General features: G+C 44.2%; 1 protein-coding gene across 1 annotated transcript in view; it reads right to left on the bottom strand.

Annotated features, from left to right (window-relative positions):
• The window catches only part of COBL (cordon-bleu WH2 repeat protein), a gene marked incomplete at its 3' end in the record, with an annotated part of 305644 nt that overhangs the window by 140849 nt on the left and 146399 nt on the right, over nt 1–18396 (bottom strand). Inside the window, exon 8 of the mRNA XM_019518370.1 lies at nt 4455–4649. Within this exon, the coding sequence (XP_019373915.1) occupies nt 4455–4649 (195 nt within the window). The remainder of the gene's footprint in view (nt 1–4454; nt 4650–18396) is intronic.

Below are 18396 nucleotides of genomic sequence, written 5' to 3'. Positions count from 1 at the left end.
AAGTCCCCCTGTAAAATACTCCATAGAGCAGCAATTCTCAAAAAGATCTGGACTGTGAGGGTGATTGCTTTATTTGTATCTATTTGTAACAGGTAACTCCTCTTGTATAAAGAAAATTGCCCTTCTATGGATAAAGCATGAGCAAGCTTCCAAACAACAGGTGTTTCACCTTGCTATTCTAACTGCAGCAGAACCACACAGTATCACACTAGAACACCTCCTCATGCCAAGTGGGATGGATATATCACATATTTTAAAAAGTGATTTGCTTTCAACAGCAGCCTACAGATGCTTTAAAAAAAGAACCCACCAGAGGTCAGGATTAGGAACTTGCTAATTGTTTGAGATAACTAAATACCAATGTTCCCCCTGTGTTTCTCTGTATGCCTTGTGCCCTATTAAAAGAAATACAGCAAATACCAAGGTAAACTTACCTGTACATCTAGAACAAACGTGGCAATTTTTTAACATTAACCAACTTGCTTGCTCAGAAAGAGGTCTGTATGAAGATCTAATTTACATTGGTTTACATAGCAGTGACAATCTCAGGACTAACCTTTTCTTTAGGCATAAAAACACAGTAAAACAATTAAGGAGAATTAAAACTTTCCTCCAATACCCTGAGGAAGTATCTGAATATATTTGACCTTCATCCTGCAAATATACATGTCCAACTTTACTCATATATGCAGCCCCCTTGGGTCAAATAAACTATATGTGTTGTGTAGTTAAAAACACGCCTAAGTGGTGGGTGCATGAAAGGTCTGCTACGAAATGTCTAATCCTATTCCCACACAATTCAAAGGCAATCCTCTGATTGACTTCAGTGGTACAGGTCTGAGGCCTAATGAGAGCCAACCAGGGAAACCCCTATCAATTCATCTACAATACTTCATCTGGACAGTAGTAATCTTAAAGGTTTCTGTGAATGCAGGTAAGCATGGAAAAATGGTTTAGAGAAAGAAAAATATATGTTATTTTTTGGAAAAAAAGGTAATTAAATATGAGGATTTAAAAAAAAGTGGAACCTTGAAGACAAAATTCTCAGCTGATGTCTACAATACAGCTCCACTGAAATAATTTTATTGTACCCATTTAAACCAACTAATGTCCTAACCTAAGATTAAAGGTGCTATGAAAGGTGCTACATGGGAATGTCAATTTCTGATGTGCTGCCTTATCTTTCTCCCTTTTTATCCTATGATTAAGAAAGCTGTAAGTGGCTAATAACAAACTAAATATTTTGCTATGAAAAAGAGTTTAACATCCAAAGCAACAAATGCAGTATGTAGCTCTTGTTAACAACTTCCTTTCAGCATTGATGTTCAGATCATTAGGTAGGTAAAGGGCTCTTTTTTGCTCCTAAAAACGAAAAAAAGTTTCCTAAAAGCCTGATGGTTTTATTTTGAATAAATCTCATGCATTTTGTACAAAGGGTCCTTATAGAAAACCCTCAAGGCCTTGTTTCTTGTTTTCTCTCTTTCCCATTTCCTTTCCCATGCCTTGAATGCTTCCTGTGCTTTGCTTGCAGGCCCCTGTATTCAAATCCCAGAAGAAGATTCACTTCTTCACTGTTAACAAGAAATGACCCAAGCCAGATTGTAACCCCCCAGCAAAAGTATTGTAGTTAAAAATGCTGAAGTAGGATTCAGGAAATCTGGGTTCATTTTCCACTTCTGCCGCACTTCCTGTGTGACCTGAAGCAACACACTTTGGGCCAGATCCTATTTCCTCTTCCCATGACTAAGTGCCAGCCATGTAGTTCTAGTGTTTGTCTCTCATGCACAATGTGGGATTTAGCATAGACTGAGCATGCTGAGTAGGGCTGTGTTCCAATTGGGCGGGTGTCAGGAGGGAGGAAGGGAAGAACAGAATCACCCAGATAAATGCATGTATATGTATATAGCACCAGGTAAATCCCAAACAGCATTAAGAGAAGAGCTAGAGAGTATTCTTGGCAGTGCCTGGTGGCTCAAACACTTTGCTGGGAGGTAGAGGCAGGTTCAAACCCCCTCTCAGTGCAGGAGGCCTTAAACCCCTGTTTCCTGCTCTGGGGGCAAGGCCCTAACTACCATGCTAGAAAGTGGGAAGACTTTTCCCCTGTAACTTCCAGCAGATACTAACATAGATTGACCTTATTTCACCACTGAAGGGGCAAAAGAAAATCCAAAAGTGTGCATAAGTGGTGGGCACTGCAGTTACATAGGCATGTCCTTGCCATTTAACTGTTTATAGTGAAATGGGATCTGGCCCTTCACCTCTCTGTGCCTCAGTTTCCCACCTGTAAAATGGGAGAATATACTTTTCCCCGCCCCTATTCATCTATGTATATACTTTGGGGCAGGTCTGCTTGTACAGTATCTCCCATAAACTGGCACTACTCCCAGGTGGCAAGTTTAGGCTCTACAACTATTAAAAACAATGAGACTAACTAATAAAAAGTTATTCTTTGTTTTGCAGTTTCTTGGCTTTCTACTTCTCTCTGCTCTGGGACAAGGACATTCTCTCTTTTGTGTTCAGCTCAGTGCTGAGAAGACTATATGGCCACTTAGCCAATAAAATGGAAGTATTCATAAATGGGTAAGCTGGTTGAAAACTTCCAAAATTCTCACCATTACTCATGGGTCACTAAGATCTCTCATGAGTAGGCAAAAAACACAGTTTTGTCATTTGTTGAGTTATGGCAGATCGTCTCCCTAAGGTGCTGGCACACTTATCCGAATGGCACATTTGTTGCGTGTCAGGACTAGGCAGGGGGAGAATTTCCCTACTCCTGAGATACGTAATACCTCCTTCTGGACTCTGCTCTGAAGATGTTAGCGTTGGCTCCAGGATTACGGTACATAGCTTTGGGAGTTCTGCATCATAATAATTTGCAGTAAATGGCAGATGCTTAGACAGAATGATCTGTTGGGGAAGAAACACCTGGTTTCCCTTCTTGGACTTCCCCTCTGTTTTCCCCTTTTAAATTATTTGGTGCAGACTTGGCATGGTCTGGAATGTTGCTTCATAGTGCTTTGAATGCAAATGAATATTTTCTAGGGGAGTTTTTCTTTTAAATGTGATCAAGGGAAAACTACTCATATGCCAGTTTTGGGGGCAAGTATCTGGAAGGTTATCAAAGGGCTCTTTCTTTTTGAGAAGTCAATTAGCATGATAAAACTCATAGAGATGGGAGCTGAGATAAGTTATCCTGTACACAGCTAACTGTATCTGACCATCTGGAAATACAACTAAAGAAACTTGAAAGCATTAATAAAATATGTTCCAATCTTGATGCACAGGGCATTTACAGAGTATGCAGTCACTGAGCAGGTAGATGATAAATATCACCATAAGGTTTATCTACATTGTTTTGCATACAGAATATCCTAAAGCTTTGGAGTAAGTAAAAAATGGGAAGTCAGGGCCTGTGACACTTACAGGCCCTGCTTTTCTACATGGCTTTTAGGGAAGCAGATTCAGTTTCAAAGACAAAAATCCTCCTAAGGTTAAGAAAAAAAACTCTTATTTTATATAATGTGCTAGCCTCACTGGAAATAAATGTGTTCTCCTTTTTCAGGATCTTCCTGTTAGTAACAGTTGCACATAAATAAAGTTTTCTAAACAAACATCTTATCTTTTTTATGGAAGGAAGTCCATTAATAAAGAATTGACGTTCTTCCCTGAAAAATAATAATAAAAAAAATGCCAATTCATTCCCATAAACTAAAGAAAAAAATGTACACCCTGAGATTTACTCCATTTTCACAGCAAACTGAATAATCTGCATGGAGATAAGTTAGAACTGTTTGGGTTTCTGTATAAACAATGCTCCTGTTGCTACCTTACCATATAATACCAAAACAATCAATCTCTTTCCTCAGTTTTCCACTGCTTCATAAAATTGTAGGTATTAAAGTCTCAAGCTGTCTTCCAGGCCTGTGCATATGCATATAGGATAAACACTAATCTAACTTTCAGACAGGAAGCCCTTTGGGACGAAAACCTGACACCTGTACAATGTCTTTTTTCAGACCTATACAATGCCACGCATACCAGTAACACTATATAAACAAGAAACAAACAAACAACACTACCCAGGTTTGTTCAATGCATTTCTGAAGCATATTTCTTGTTTTTCTATAACTTAAGTTCTTTGAACTTCTTTTCATTGTCATCTATACTGAATAAGTGTGTTATGGTTTCCATGTGAAATACAGCTATTTTAAAAGATTCCTGCAATTAGGAGTGGATTTAGGCCTCTAGCAATTCCAGCAACCAGAGAGACTATATACAAATCTCTAGAAGAGAGAACTCCTGAATAACAGAACTACTGATGTAAGGCATTTAACTGGCTGCTGGACATAATGGCTGACCAAATCACCCAATCATTGGGAATTTGTTTTTAGACAGATTATGGGTCCATTCTAGTCAGTCTATGCAGCAACACTGCTCTTCCTTATGGCTCTCACCTGGGCTGCTGTCTTTTCTTGGCCATTCCTCTCTGTGTCCTGCAACTGCGGTGTCGCTGTGGGAGGAGGAGGAGCTCTGCGTTTCTTGATTTCTGGGTTTGCCGTCATTCCCGATATGTTGCCAAGAGATTGTGATGGACCCAGTGTAATGGAACGTGACATCACCGAAGGGGAATTTGGTGCAGTTGAAAAACCCTGCAAGCAGATGGACAACTTGATCACTTTTTATACACTATGAAAAAGAAACAAGAAAAAAAAATGTATCTGATTAGCCTTTAATTAAGACTATGCTCTAAATAACACTGCGTGTTCCTCTGCCAAGCTCACCGCACTGGAAACTGTATACAATTTGGACATTAAAACAAACAAACAAAAAAAAAAATCAACTAAGAGTTATTAACCTCTTTGGCATGAAGTGAGAGTTGCAAGAGATAAAACCTACATGATAATATAAACAGGTAGAAATGTTCAGTAATGTTGATGGGAACTTGATCAAAGTAGGCAATTCCTACTTCTTTAGAAAGCCATTTTTTTCTATTTAAAAAGTGTACCCTGTTCAAATGTATCATCAGAATCAGCCAAATATAATATAGTATAATGAATAATAAGCCATATTTGTAATTCCTGAGGGCACAATTTATTCTTACATCAGAATTACATATATAATTCCGATAAATTATATGCTGCAGGTTATATCCCAGTACACATTTCACTGTCAATTACCCTCAATGAAAATCCAAAAGGCCCGATTCTCTTCTCACTTATGCAATTTTCATTTAATAGTCACTCCTCATTTACAGAGGAATGGACAAGAACTGACTGAACCTGTCCAGGAATAGCTCCCATGACTTCAGTTTAGTGGAATCACTCTGGATTTACACAGAAGTAAATCAGAACCAAAGTGGGCCTGTTTCTATGTGTATATGATGAACGTGCCTAACTGTACAACTCTTAGGGCCTGATTCAAAGCTCCATAAAGTCAGACGAAATGCTTTAGTTAATTACAATGTGTTGTATGAGGGCATTAATTAAACCTTTGTGTGCATGTGTGTGGTCTGGAACTTGTGAGTGGGTGGGTATAGATCTTTGTGTTTTAATATATATTCAAATACGCAAAAAGGAGAAGTCAGGAAATAAAATCTCTTGAAATTACTTACGCATTTCTCCGATGATTATAATTTAATTTTATCAAGTATTCCTTGGTGTTGCTTAGAAATGATTTTTCCTCTACATAATTTGTCAACCATTTTTTTTAGCTTAATGAAATCTTGATGTTGCATTTTGGAGGAGAGGAAGAAGACACGAGTTGAAGCGGATTTCACAAAACTTTTTTTTAAACATGATGTGAGTTATTGATGGCAATTCATTATAGCCAGGACACAGCTATCTAAAAGGCCACCTAAAAAACCAGGATGAAGACCACTGCTGGTTAACTGTGCTCCTCAGGTACAACTGAACTTTTTACCACCTGGGTGTGTCCAGGAAATACAACTTTCCTGGGGCCCAGTCTGAGACAACTGAACAAACAATGATAGGGACTAAGCTGTGTACGCCTTTCCATTTCTATTCCAATTGAAAGAGGGCAATTCTTCAACCTTGTCTTTTTTAGCCTGAACTCTCAAAGCTGTGCATGCATTTATCCTTTTCAAAATTAAATGAGTAAAACCCCTACAGCCAGGGCTGTCCTGGGGCAGGAGGGGAAGTGGGGCACGAAGCAGGGCAACTGCCCTGGGCCCTGTGCTTTGGGGGGCCTGGTAGAGCTGGACGGAGCAGCAGCAGTGAGGAGTCTCAACTCACTGAAGATATTGCTGTCTAACCAGGCTGCTCTTCTGTCACATCAGGATAGCTTGGTCCTGTACCCATAAAGGGGTCCTGCTAAAGTACAGTTAGCTCTCCTGGACTTTTTTTCCACTCAGACTTGTCACCAGCGGATGCTGCCCACCAGTTCCCTGAGTTTGTTAAGTCTGCTTTTCTGAAGCCCAGTGTTCTTATTCTGCTGCTCTCCTTCCTTTTTCCCCTTATGATCTTGAATTCTATCATTTCATAGTTATCTTCCACCTTCACATTCTAAATTGGGGCGGGCACAATATAGCCCACAGGTCACATCCGGCCTGCCAAGTGCTTTCATCTGGCCTGTGGCGCTCCCCAGCAAACTGTACCCCACACAGCCCTTCTGCCCACAAGGGTGGGAGCAAGATGACCATGCATACACACACCCCCAACATACTCTATTCCACCTTGCCCCCACCCTTGTGGGCAGAACAGCCCAGCCTGGCTACAACACAGCTTCCAGGCAGGGCTGCTGTCCAGCTGCTGGGGACCTGCTCAGCTTCCCTGGCATCCAGCTCATTCTCAGCAGCAGGGACAGAAGTGGCAGGGGTGGAGGCAGAGCTGCAGCTGGGCAGGAGTGCAGAGCGTGGGGCTAGTGACAACATGGAGCCTGTGCCCAGGGAGGTAGCAGCAGTGTGGAACTTGGCAGGTCAGGGTGTGGGTGGTGTGGGGACCTCTGCCCGCACATTCCCCCCATGGAGTGCATCTCCGGCAGGCAGCGGCAGCAGCAGCAGGCAGGGGCACTCAGGCTGCTCGTGCTCAGCGCAGGCACTGGTGCCCAGCAGTTTGTAGCTCTGGCCAGTGCTACACATTGCGGCAAGGGGCATAGCTTCAAAGGCCATGTCTATTGCTGGTGCTCCCCACCATGTATGTGCAGCCCCCTCACTCGTACAGCATGGGGGGAAAGCCCTGCACGCTGGAGCCGACTCCCTGTGCCGCTCCCTGAAGGTCCAGGGGTGAGGAAAGCAGCCAGTTCTACCATGTGGGGCTTTCCTCCCATGGCACATGAGTGTGGGGGCTGCGTGTACGTGGCAAGGAGTGTTGGTGATAGAGACAGTCTGGTGGAGGCTGCGCATGCACCATGGGGAGAACCAGCAATAGAGATTGCCTGGCAGAGGCTGTACCCCTTGCTACAATGTGTAGTTTTAGCCAGAGCCAGGCACTGCTGGGCACCAGTGCCTGTGATGGTCATGAGTGCCCCTGCCTGCTGCTGAGCCATGGGGGGAGTGTGGGGGTCCTCACACCCCTCCATCCTCCCTTACACCCCACAAATGCCAGACACATACACATCCTGCCCCCACAACCCTCCAACATGCCCTATGCACCCCCACACACAGGCACACTCCCTTACGAACCCCCTGCACACACACCCACCCACCCACACAATATACAAAATTAAGAATCTATTTTTGAGTTATTATGCTATCGCCTCTATATACACTATGGAAACACAAATCACAGCAAAAATACTTTTTGTAATAAAATTAAAATATGTTATAGTAGGTGTTTAACTTTTAGAGTATGATTTAGTTTTGTCTGCTTCTAAGATAGCAACTTCCCTTCCCAAAAAGAGTATTTCCAGGAGGCAAGGGGAGGGACTTTCTGGTGGCAAAGATCAGAGGGTAGGGGTGGGACTTCCGGTCCCAAGATGGCAATCAGGGGGCAGGGCAACTGTCAAGGGGTGGGGCTACCCATGTGGCCCTCAAAAGCTCAAACCTTGTTCAGTGGCCCTCCACCCAGAATAACTGCCCACCCCTGTTCTAAATCAATCCCTTCCCATTTGTGAGCAGTAAATCAAGACGAGCTTCCCCCCAACTAGTTGGCCTCTCTACCATGTGTATAAAAAAAGTTATCCTCTCCAGGGTTTTGCTGGACTGCTTGTACACTGCTCTGTTTCTCTCCCAGAAGATGTCCTAATCAAGTCTCCCATGAGACTCAAGTTCCACAATTTGGAACCTTCTGTCAGCTGTCTGAAGAAGGCTTCTTCCACCTCATCCTCCTACTTTGCTGGCAGACGCCCATCATGAAATCCCTCATATTACTCTGTGCTTTTACCTTTACCCAGAGGTTTTCAACAGACGTATCTTCTGAATAGTTTGTACTGCACTATATATAGCAAAATCTTTTCCTTTTTTCTCCTACCCTTTCCATCCTTTCTATACCCATACATGGATGTACTCCAGTTATATGTTACATTTATTTTGTTACGTCTGTTCTGTGGGCAGGGCACTATGTGCCATAGTACTGTAATGTCATTCTGGTACCTTTCACTGGCTTCAAATACGAACTTTAAAAAAATCTCTTGGTTTGATATATCACATTCAATTCTACAACAACTGGAATGTTGCAAAGCAAAGACTGCAAAAAAAAAGGTAGAATACATACAGTAGGCTAAAAGCAGGAATCACCTCAAACAAAATACTGGTATTGTAGTAACCTGGTCCTGAAGAAGTTTCTCTTGGTATTTTGGCTCTCTAACTGTAGCAGAGGCATCAGTAATCATAGCCAAACAGAATGGATAAGTCCACAGCTGGACTGCCTAGTTTTCAGGAAATAATCCACCAATGCTTCTGCCATGAAGAGATAGATTATTCTGAATAAATACTAGCAAGATGCTAGTAAGAAGACATACCACACAAATTTTGGATAGCTTAGTGAAGGCTGATACTGTGCAGGTACTGTGAAGATGAACTCAGATGTTATTTGTACAAGTTTAATTGATTTGAGTGTAATCCTGCATCTACTATTCAAGTGGACCTAACATTGACTTCATGACTTAACTGCTTGTCAAAGAAGCTTTAGTTAAAAAAAGTGCCCCTGCTGCCATTTTTCAGTGTGGGGACACTGACACACAAGATACTAGTCTTCTGGAGCAAGGTAATTACCACATCAAAAATACACCCTAGAAATTGACAGACTCTCTATAGAGATATCTCTCTCGATAGATAGATAGATCTACATATATATGTTTTTCTAATATATTAATACTTTGCTTTAATTTATTAGTCTGACACACACACACATATATTACGCACATTAAAACTAAGATATATAGATTATCACACTATGATATATTTATAGTAAAGTGCGTGTGTGTTTGTATGTGAGAGTAAGTGTAGTATTAGAAAGTCTTACTATAATAATTCCCTACTAGAAAGGGTCGGGCTGTGAAGCCAAAAGCCAGCTATGTTTGTTTTCAAAATAGCTTCCATCACCACCCCCATTATTACCGTTGCCTTGGCTTTCTGATGACACAAAGTGGCATTTAAAGGTCAGCAAGGACTAGAATGCTGGTTGCCTGCAAAAGTGATTTGGCTTCCTGTTCCCTGTCCACACTGGTCAATAAAAATTTTTCAAAATGTCAAGTTCTTTTCTTGTGGGGGTGTTACAACCAGGCCTTTCTTCCGCAGCTCTGTGCTAAAACCCACAGATTTGAGCTATCTGTCTTGTTATGCAATTTCCTCCTGAATAGTTTTTAAATCAAATCTAATCAATCGAGTTGTTTTAAGAGCTGACATTGCTACATGCATCAACAAAAAAACCCATGTGTATTTTTTCTTTTAATTTTTCCTTTTTGTCTCTTTTTAAAACAAAACAAATCCCGCCAAATTTCCTTTGTATGGGAGATGCATTTTGGTGTACACACGCTGTGAATGAATGTGAACAGAAAGACCTGAAGGGGACAGACAAATCCATCAGCCCAGTGACAACAGGAGTATTTATTACAGTTGGAAATGTAAACCCTATTAACACAAACTTGTATTGATTGGCTGAATGACACTACAGCTGATTACAAGTGGCCATTGAGAATGCCAGACAGGTTAAGTCAGAGGCTACTCTGAAAATTAAAGTTGGACCTTGCTCTCCTTCAGGTGATACTAAAGCCCCATACATTAGCATTAAATGTGACAACACTGAAATTGAATTAATTCAGGCATTTGTTTCCTATCAAAGGCATAATACTGCGGTCTCCAGACCACCTGGAGGGACACATAAAACAGTGCTCACTGACCAGTTTTAGAAAGACAATCTTTCCATTTCATCTTCAATTAACAGTGTAAAAGCCATTTTATTCCAATTCTTATAGGCTGAATTATAGTTCAATGTATGTGGTAAGAGTCTTACTGATATACTTTTGCATCTGTGTTTTCAAGGTTTTATAATAACATTTTTAAGTAGTGACTGCAGATCATGACCCCATTATCCTATGTTTTCCTTTAGCTGCCTGGTTCGCAATGAAATACCTGTATTCTAACAATGAATCTGATATCTTTTATTAGACGAACTTAAATAGTTAGAATTTTTTCTTAGCATGCTTTCGGGTTTAAAAAACCCTTCATCAGGCTGAGGAAGGGCCTGCAGTTGGTGTGTGCTCTTCCTGGATGGAAGGAAAAGTAAAGAAGCCAGAGGCTTCATGAATACTGTGTTGTCACGGCATGAGGTCCCCAGGGATGGCCATGACGCCCCTAGGGCTCTGTGACCATGCCAATCTTGCCCAACAATGGGCACCCTTTTTCATCACCCGTCACATCTTGCTGGTAATTATAATAAATAGGGAGGCTGCCTTCAAGTTTATGTTTGGACACGGTCCTGATGGACCCCACTGAACCCTGTGGGTTCTTGGACCCCTTTTTGGGTCCTGCTCAAAATGGATGTCTCACAGGACACCCTCAGCCTCATGGGCCAGATGCGTAGCTCCAAAATCACCCCTTTACCATGTCCCAAGCCTCGCAGATGTTATTTAAACGTCCCTTTGAGGCCTTTCTAGTTCGGCCTCCTGTCATCACTGTGCCCTCCGCAGCCCTGTCTCTGCACCCACACTGGCACTGGGCTCTCCACAGCCCTGCCTCTGTGTTCACACTGGTGCTGGCAGCCTGCTCACCCCTTTGTCACTGCGCCCCCTGGTGCTGCGCCCACTGGTGCTGGGGTCTCCACACTGTAGTGTGCCCCAGTGAGGCCTCCTCCTTCCCCAATAGCTTCATCCCAGTCCACCAGTTTATATAGCAGCAGAAATCACAAGCCCCTGGGCTATAACATAATACAAACAGGGCAGGCTACATTCTATCCCTTTAAAAGAGGCCCGCTTCTCCCCAAGCATTAAGCACCTTGTAGCCCAGGGTACCCAGTGAGCTCCTGGAGTCCCATTAGTCCTGCATGCAGCAGATCAGGTGGCCATAGCATCTCTGGACAGTTCTTCCCTGGAGGCTCCTTCCCCTGACTGCTGCCAAAAAACTAACCCCTGCTGGTTTCAGCCCTGGGGTTTATATGTGCCTTCTTCTGGTCAGCTGACCGGGTGTAGGTGCAGGCTAATTCCCTTGTTAGCCGGCTGCCATAGTAACCTACACCTGTGGGGTTTGTGTCTGGCTCTTAGGGCCCTCTCCCTAGGCAGGTTCTGTTCTTAAAGGAGCAGGCACTTTAGTACCTGCAACACATGTAAAAATTAATCTTTACTATTCATTCCATCCAAGAAGAGTACACACCAGCTGGAGATGCTTCCTCGGCCTGACGAAGGGTTTTTAAACCTGAAAGCTTGCTAAGAAAAATTTTTCCAGCTATTTAAGTTGGTCTAATAAAAGATATCAGATTCACCCAAAAACCCTTGTTTGCCTATGTCCTTAGACCATCACGGCTTCAACCTACATACACCCCTGTATTCTAAGGATTAAATTTGGTGAATGCTGGAATAAGTTCACCTGGAATTAGAAATGCTGGAGCTGAATACGGCTAGAGGCATGGCATGCAGTCTTTCATGCACAGCTCTGCCAGTTTCAACCCACCACTTTCCTGTTCTGTTCACATTGGGTTGGTGCTTATAGAAATCAAAGAAGTGTAGGGCTGCAAGGGAAAACATGAGGCCTCATATTCTAGTCCGTCTCTAAAGCCAGACTGAGTGAACCCAGACCATCCCTGACAGATATTTGTCTAAACTCCCACAGCAGGGATTCCACAGACTCCAGGCTTGTCGTTCTAGTGTTTACATATTCCTTTAGTTAAAAACTTTTTCCCTGTGTCTAACCTGAGTCTCCAATTCTGCAAATCCAGATAATTACATCTACCCTTGGTGGACGGGTCAAGGTAAAACATATAAGTGATTAATGAAGCAGAGACCAGAATTCAGGGCTCCCACTTGCCCATGTGAGTCTGTTAAAAGCTAGTTTAACAAGCCCTACTTCCTTTAGTGATCTTTCCCTGCCCCAAAGGAACATGGAATTATTTTTGTGTGTGGCAGCACAGCTTCAGAATATCTATGGTTAGAAAGAAAGAAGTGACTTGGGCTCTGCTTCAGAAAGAAAGAGCTTAGAGACCCACCTTCAGGGGAGGGCCTGCAGCTGTGAATCCTGAGCAAAAGGAGGTGCCCGCAACAGCTCACAACTCCCTATGTGGCCCATGGGCCCAACTAATTGCCCACCCCTGCTCTAGATGCTTAGAGACAGACTGTTAAATAATTTGTTCCAGAACCTTTCTAGGACGCGAAGTTAGGCTGACTGGTAATTCCTATGTCCTCCTTTTCACCCTGTTTCATGACAGGTACTATATTTGCTTTGCTTCAGACCTCTACTGCGCAAGTTTTCAAAGAGAGTTTCTAAAGGTCTAGACATTGATCCAGCTAGTTCCACAAATACAGTAGGAAAAAAGTCACTGGGTCCTGTGAACACATCTAAATTGCCAGAGTATTCTTCACCCTGCAGTTTCCCTTGTGCAGCCTGACTTCCTATCTTCTTGCTGTTAAAGTTAATTAACTAAAACATTTGGTCACAATTAAGATTTTTTTGTGAAGACTAAATTAAATCTGGCAGCGGCGATCTCTCACAGTCTGTCTCATCTGTTTTTTGTTCTCCTTTTCCACTATGTAAAGAAATGCATTCACAATCTAATGTATTTAATAGAAATGTTTCTTATTGCCTTATATGTCCCTTACTAAATCTAACTCATTCTACACTTGGCCTTTCAGATCTCCCCTTTACCTGCTCATCTGTTATTCTCTTCCTTAGAAATAGTTGTTATTTCTCCTTTTTTAATGATCCCTGTTTGATTCTCATATCATTAAAGAGCTCTTCGGGCAGCCATACTGGCCTCTTGCTCCACTGCTAATCTTTCCTTTGCATCCAGATAGCTTGATGTGGTCTCTTATGAGCAGAAACAAAACACCCTAAATGAGGGGTTGGCACCATACAGTTGCTGGATGGATCTAGCTCACATAGCTACTGGATCTGGTGGCCCACAGAGCCAGGGGCCTTTGGTGGCGTTCTGATCACTGGGGGCTTTCACCAGTGCTGGGGCCTAACAAAGTGGAGCTGTACCTGTGCTGTGGCTGGGGGACAGGGGAGAAGCAGTGGATGGGAAAAGCTGTGGTCACAGTGGTGCTCAGGTCAGAACACTGGCTCACATTCAAACTGAGTAGGGTTGTTCCAGTCCCTGGTGTAACAGGGGGCCTTCTCAGGGCCAGTCTGCCATTGCCCTGCCCACCTTCTCAGGGCCAGTCTGCCATTGCCCTGCCCACCTGTTCCTGGGCTAACCACCCGCCTCACTCTCCTGCCATGCCTTGTGTTCCCGACGGGCCTTCGTGAGTCACTACTAGGAGTCTGGCTCTCTGTGTCAGTGACCACCACCTTTACCGGGCATGGGTGTTACCGTGGTCGTTCGTCTTCCCAAGTCGCCAACCCCGCTCTTGCCTGCCACGACTTGCTGTTACACTAGTTGGGCGGGGCTAGTTCACGGGTCCCTCGGTGGCCTGGGTCTGCCTCGTCGGTTACACACGGGGCTCCTGCCACCCCTACACCCGGCCTCACGCCACCTGTGGCCTCCACTTCCCCGTGCCTGCTCAGTGATGGTCCTGCAGGCTTTTATAGCAGCCTACGTCTTTGAGTTTTCCCCAAAACCCTTGGGTCACTCCTGCCCTGACGCTGGGTCCTTTGCACCAGCCTGTATTGGTGCCTTAGCCCTACTACAATAGATACTTCACTACAGACCCGTCACCCTGCACACCATGAGCTACGTGCCTCCTCAAAGGAGTTCTACTGTACCGACTACCTCGCTGACCCACCACCAACACCCTATGATTGTGCCCGGGAGTAACGCCTCCTGGCTATTTAGTGCTGCACCCCTTATCCTTCAATCAGTGTCCTCTATTCTCGGCAGTGATCCCGCCCTGATCTCTCTCTCCCTCCAGGTGATCCTTTGGCCTCTCGCCCCTCTTCAGCGATTCCCGCACCCACCGCCTCGGCACTTACTTCGGGGTGCTCTGGATCCTCCTGGGTGGTCTCAATCTTCCTTTGCTCACCCGATCTGGCACATCGAGATCTATCCACTGGCGATCCAGTCGTCACTCCTTCCCTCCGGGCCACTGTCCTCTCTGGCACGCTGGCTCTTCGCCATCCGTCCCACGGGGCTAGCGTCGGCGACAGCTTGGACAGCTGTTTGTTCCCCTTGCTATCTGCTGTCCCCGGAGTGGCGGCCGCCATTTTTAAATCCGACAGCCAGCGTCTGACATCATCGTCAGCTGCCGGCCGCAGCTGTACATAGATGTGGCTAACGAGCCGCGCAGGATGTCCCTCCGTCACAGTGTCTCTCTTGTCCAGCTTTCCAGGTAAGTTTTCCCTGCTTTCTTGGGCCCCAGGACACCTTGTTTCATAATCGGTTCCAATTAGGAGGAGGCTGCCCGTCCTTGCCCCAATGCCAAGGGGCGCTCTCTGCAGCTCTGATCCTCCCCTACACCACAGCCCAAGCCTCACAAATGGCATCCACCAGTGGTTTTCACTGGGTCTTTCATAAAACATGCACACAAACAGACAAATAAACACTTACTAGGCTCCAGACCCTCGGCCCCCTCACTGGGGCTCCCCACACTGCCCCCTCACTGAAGCTCACTGGGGTCCACTACCCCATCTAGCTCAGGTGGCCGTAGCCCTGCCTGGCCCTCTGCCCTGGGGTATTACACCCTGTGAGGCTCAGGTGCCCATAGCTATGCCTGGCCCCCTCTCATGGTCCCTGCAGCCACAGGACTCACAAAGAGCCTGGGCACTGCTCCAGATCCCTCTGCTGACCTGTGCCCTGCTTCAGGACTCTTAAGAGCCTGGGCTCCCCCTGAACCAACTGAACCTACCAGGGATGTGGGAGTTGGGGTTTTTAGGGCGCCCCGACCTGCCTTCTACCGGGGTGGTAACTGGCCTGGTATTTCCTGGGGGCTCCCACACCACTGGAAGCCCCACCAGACCACCCACTCCTGGCAGGGTGCAGTTTTAGGTCATGCCCAGGATCAAGAGCCTCCTGCTCCTACCTGCAGATGCTTCATTCAGCAGCTCAGCCAGGCAATGTTTCTGCCTGCCTGCCAGCAACAAACTGCCCTGTTTATATAGGTGGCCATGGTTCTAAAATGGCCACAGCAACCAAGCACCTGCTGGCTGCTTAACACGGCCCTTAAAGTGGCAGGCACCAATCATGTCCTGCCACACCTGGCTCCAAAAAGTTGCTGACCACACTGCCTTAAATCACAAAACTTGTATAGCAGGGCCTATGAAGTACACAATGCTTGCTACAAAGCAGACAGATATAACGGTGTTTAACAGGTGCCCTAAATTAACAGCATTTCTCAATGCAACAAGTGGCAGGACTCTTTTATTGACCCATCCTATCAGTAGGTATCATGAAATGTATAAAAAGTGTTGAGGTCTTGCTGTCTCTGGGTGGCAGGTATGAGTCATTTACTCCTTCAGGGATATAGGAGAGGTAGGAACCTCACTTTTTAAGAATGGGAACCAGAAGACAGTAAGCCCTGGAGGAAAATCTTATCAGTCTCAGCAAGATAGCTAGGCTGATATTTATATAGTAGCATCACTTGTAAACTTCCAGGAAGGAGCAAGTCTGGACAGGCTGGATTCCATGTTGAGAGTGGGGCCCCAGTCCTTTGACCATGAAATACAAATTTCTGCAATTTTTGCTTACCAAAATATTTTGTGAAGCATTGTCCAAAAAAGAACAAAGGTCTATCCCAGGCCTCAGTGGTCCATTACTGTTGAGGAATTCAGGCACAGTAGTTTCTGTAGCCAATGGCACAGAAGAGAGTGATGTGGCTAGCAGCAATATGGTTAGTATCACATCGGGTCATCTTTGACTTCCTGGCCTGACAGACTAGATACCATGATCCTCTGTAGGTAGTCTCTGGCAAGGCTCCTGGGCATATTTCAAACATATGCCTCTAGATCTATAGCGAGATGCCTTAGGCATGTGCGCCTTATGCGGTCACAGATCTCTCCTTCATTAATGTTTGGTGTTTGAATATATTCCCTGAAAAATCAAAACTCTAAGCATTCAGGAAGTACCCAGTGTTGATATTTGTTATTTAAGCTTTAAAATCAGCCATCCAATTCATGAGCAGATAACACACATATTACATGCAGACTACATTCATTTGTGAGTTCAGGTAGATTAAAAAGGCTCAATACACTCAAATCACACCTAAACCCCAGCATTTGGTAAATATTTTCTGCCTCCACCTCCACACCATTCAGCCAATGCTACATATTACAAATATGAGCTCAACTTTTCAAAGGTAGATTATCCATCATGACAGCTATAAATCCTATTAGAATAAAGATTTTTCAATTTAGGAAACGGTATACGATCCTCATAGATCTTGTATTATTTAGACACTTTCATAAGTTTTCTATAGGTAAGACCCAGTGTTCCTTTGTGAGTCACAACTCTCATTGAAATATAGATTGAAACTAAGAATATTTGCCTATGCAAAACACCAGCTCCTTAGTGCTGAATTTTAAAACTCCACATTTTTTGGCTCCAAACCTCTGGCATTTTATTATTCAGTACACTTGCTCCAAGGCCTCATTTCTGTTTTCATATCTCATTCTGCAGACTGGTCCCAAGCCAAACAACTCAGGGTGTTCTAAAAAACTTTTCTCTGTTGCTACTAACTACCTGATAATATGCTGGAGCCAAAACCAAAAGGATTTCATTTGAAAAAGCTTGTCCCTATGGAGAGGAAATCCCTTAATTAGCAGAAACAGGAAAGCAGTCAGGAAAACTGGATGAAAAATCGTCTTCAGTCATGGCAACACATGCAATGTAAGGGAGTAGAAGCTAAGCTTGATTTACATTTCTATGTGCTCATGTAAGTTTCTATCATTTAAGTAGCATTTTTTTTCTAATGGGTTTTAAAGTTTGAGCAAAATATCCCATAGGGCAGAGACAGATATAAAACACTTGGATCATTTGGTACCAAACTGAACATTTCAGGTCATATATGGTAACCAGAAGACACAGCCTATTGGACCTTGTGAATCAGAACTGGGAGCATGCTGAAATGAAAGGAAATAAATCTTTTTTAAATGTAGAAGTTTTAGCTTTGACAGAAAAGAAAAAAAAAAAAAAAGCTTTCCTGACTTCATGCAGTGAAAATTGCTGCAAATCTCTCTCGTTTATAATCTGCAGAGTTCCTGTCATTAAGTGTCATGTAAAGGGTGAGGAAAGGATTTTACTGAGATTGAAGGTAACCAGTCACTACTATTAGGATCTTAGGAGAATGAAGATTCTTTTTAAAGAAAAAATTATTTTCAAAAGCATCTGGGTATAATTTCCAGGAAGCAAGTAGCAAGGTAATGTTAATTCTTACCTCACAACCAGTTGAAATGTCAGGCCAATTAAATTTGCAGCTAGTATTTAATTTAAGTATGTAGTTCCTGGGGAACTACAGGCCAGTCAGCCTTACCTCGATCCTGGGCAAGCTGTTCGAGAAAATTATTCTGGCACACATCCAGGAAGGGCCAGCAGGGAACGGCATGCTCAGGGGCAACCAGCACGGGTTCATCAGCGGCAGGTCCTGTCAGACCAACCTGGTGGCCTTTTACAACCAGGTCACTAAATCATTGGATGCAGGGGTGGCAGTGGATATAGTTTTCCTAGACTTCAGGAAGGCTTTTGATACTGTCTCTCACCCCATTCTCATTAGGAAGCTGGGGGACTGTGGCGTAGACACCCATACAGTCCAATGGGTCGCCAACTGGTTAGAGAGTCGCACCCAGAGGGTGGTAGTGGATGGGTCCTTCTCGACCTGGAAGGACGTGGGAAGTGGGGTCCCACAGGGCTCGGTCCTTGGGCC

This window comes from Gavialis gangeticus, unplaced genomic scaffold (genome assembly GCF_001723915.1).
Source record: "Gavialis gangeticus isolate Ggan-Ray unplaced genomic scaffold, GavGan_comp1, whole genome shotgun sequence".
Lineage (NCBI taxonomy): Eukaryota > Metazoa > Chordata > Crocodylia > Gavialidae > Gavialis > Gavialis gangeticus.
This window is presented reverse-complemented; position numbering and strand designations above follow the sequence as displayed.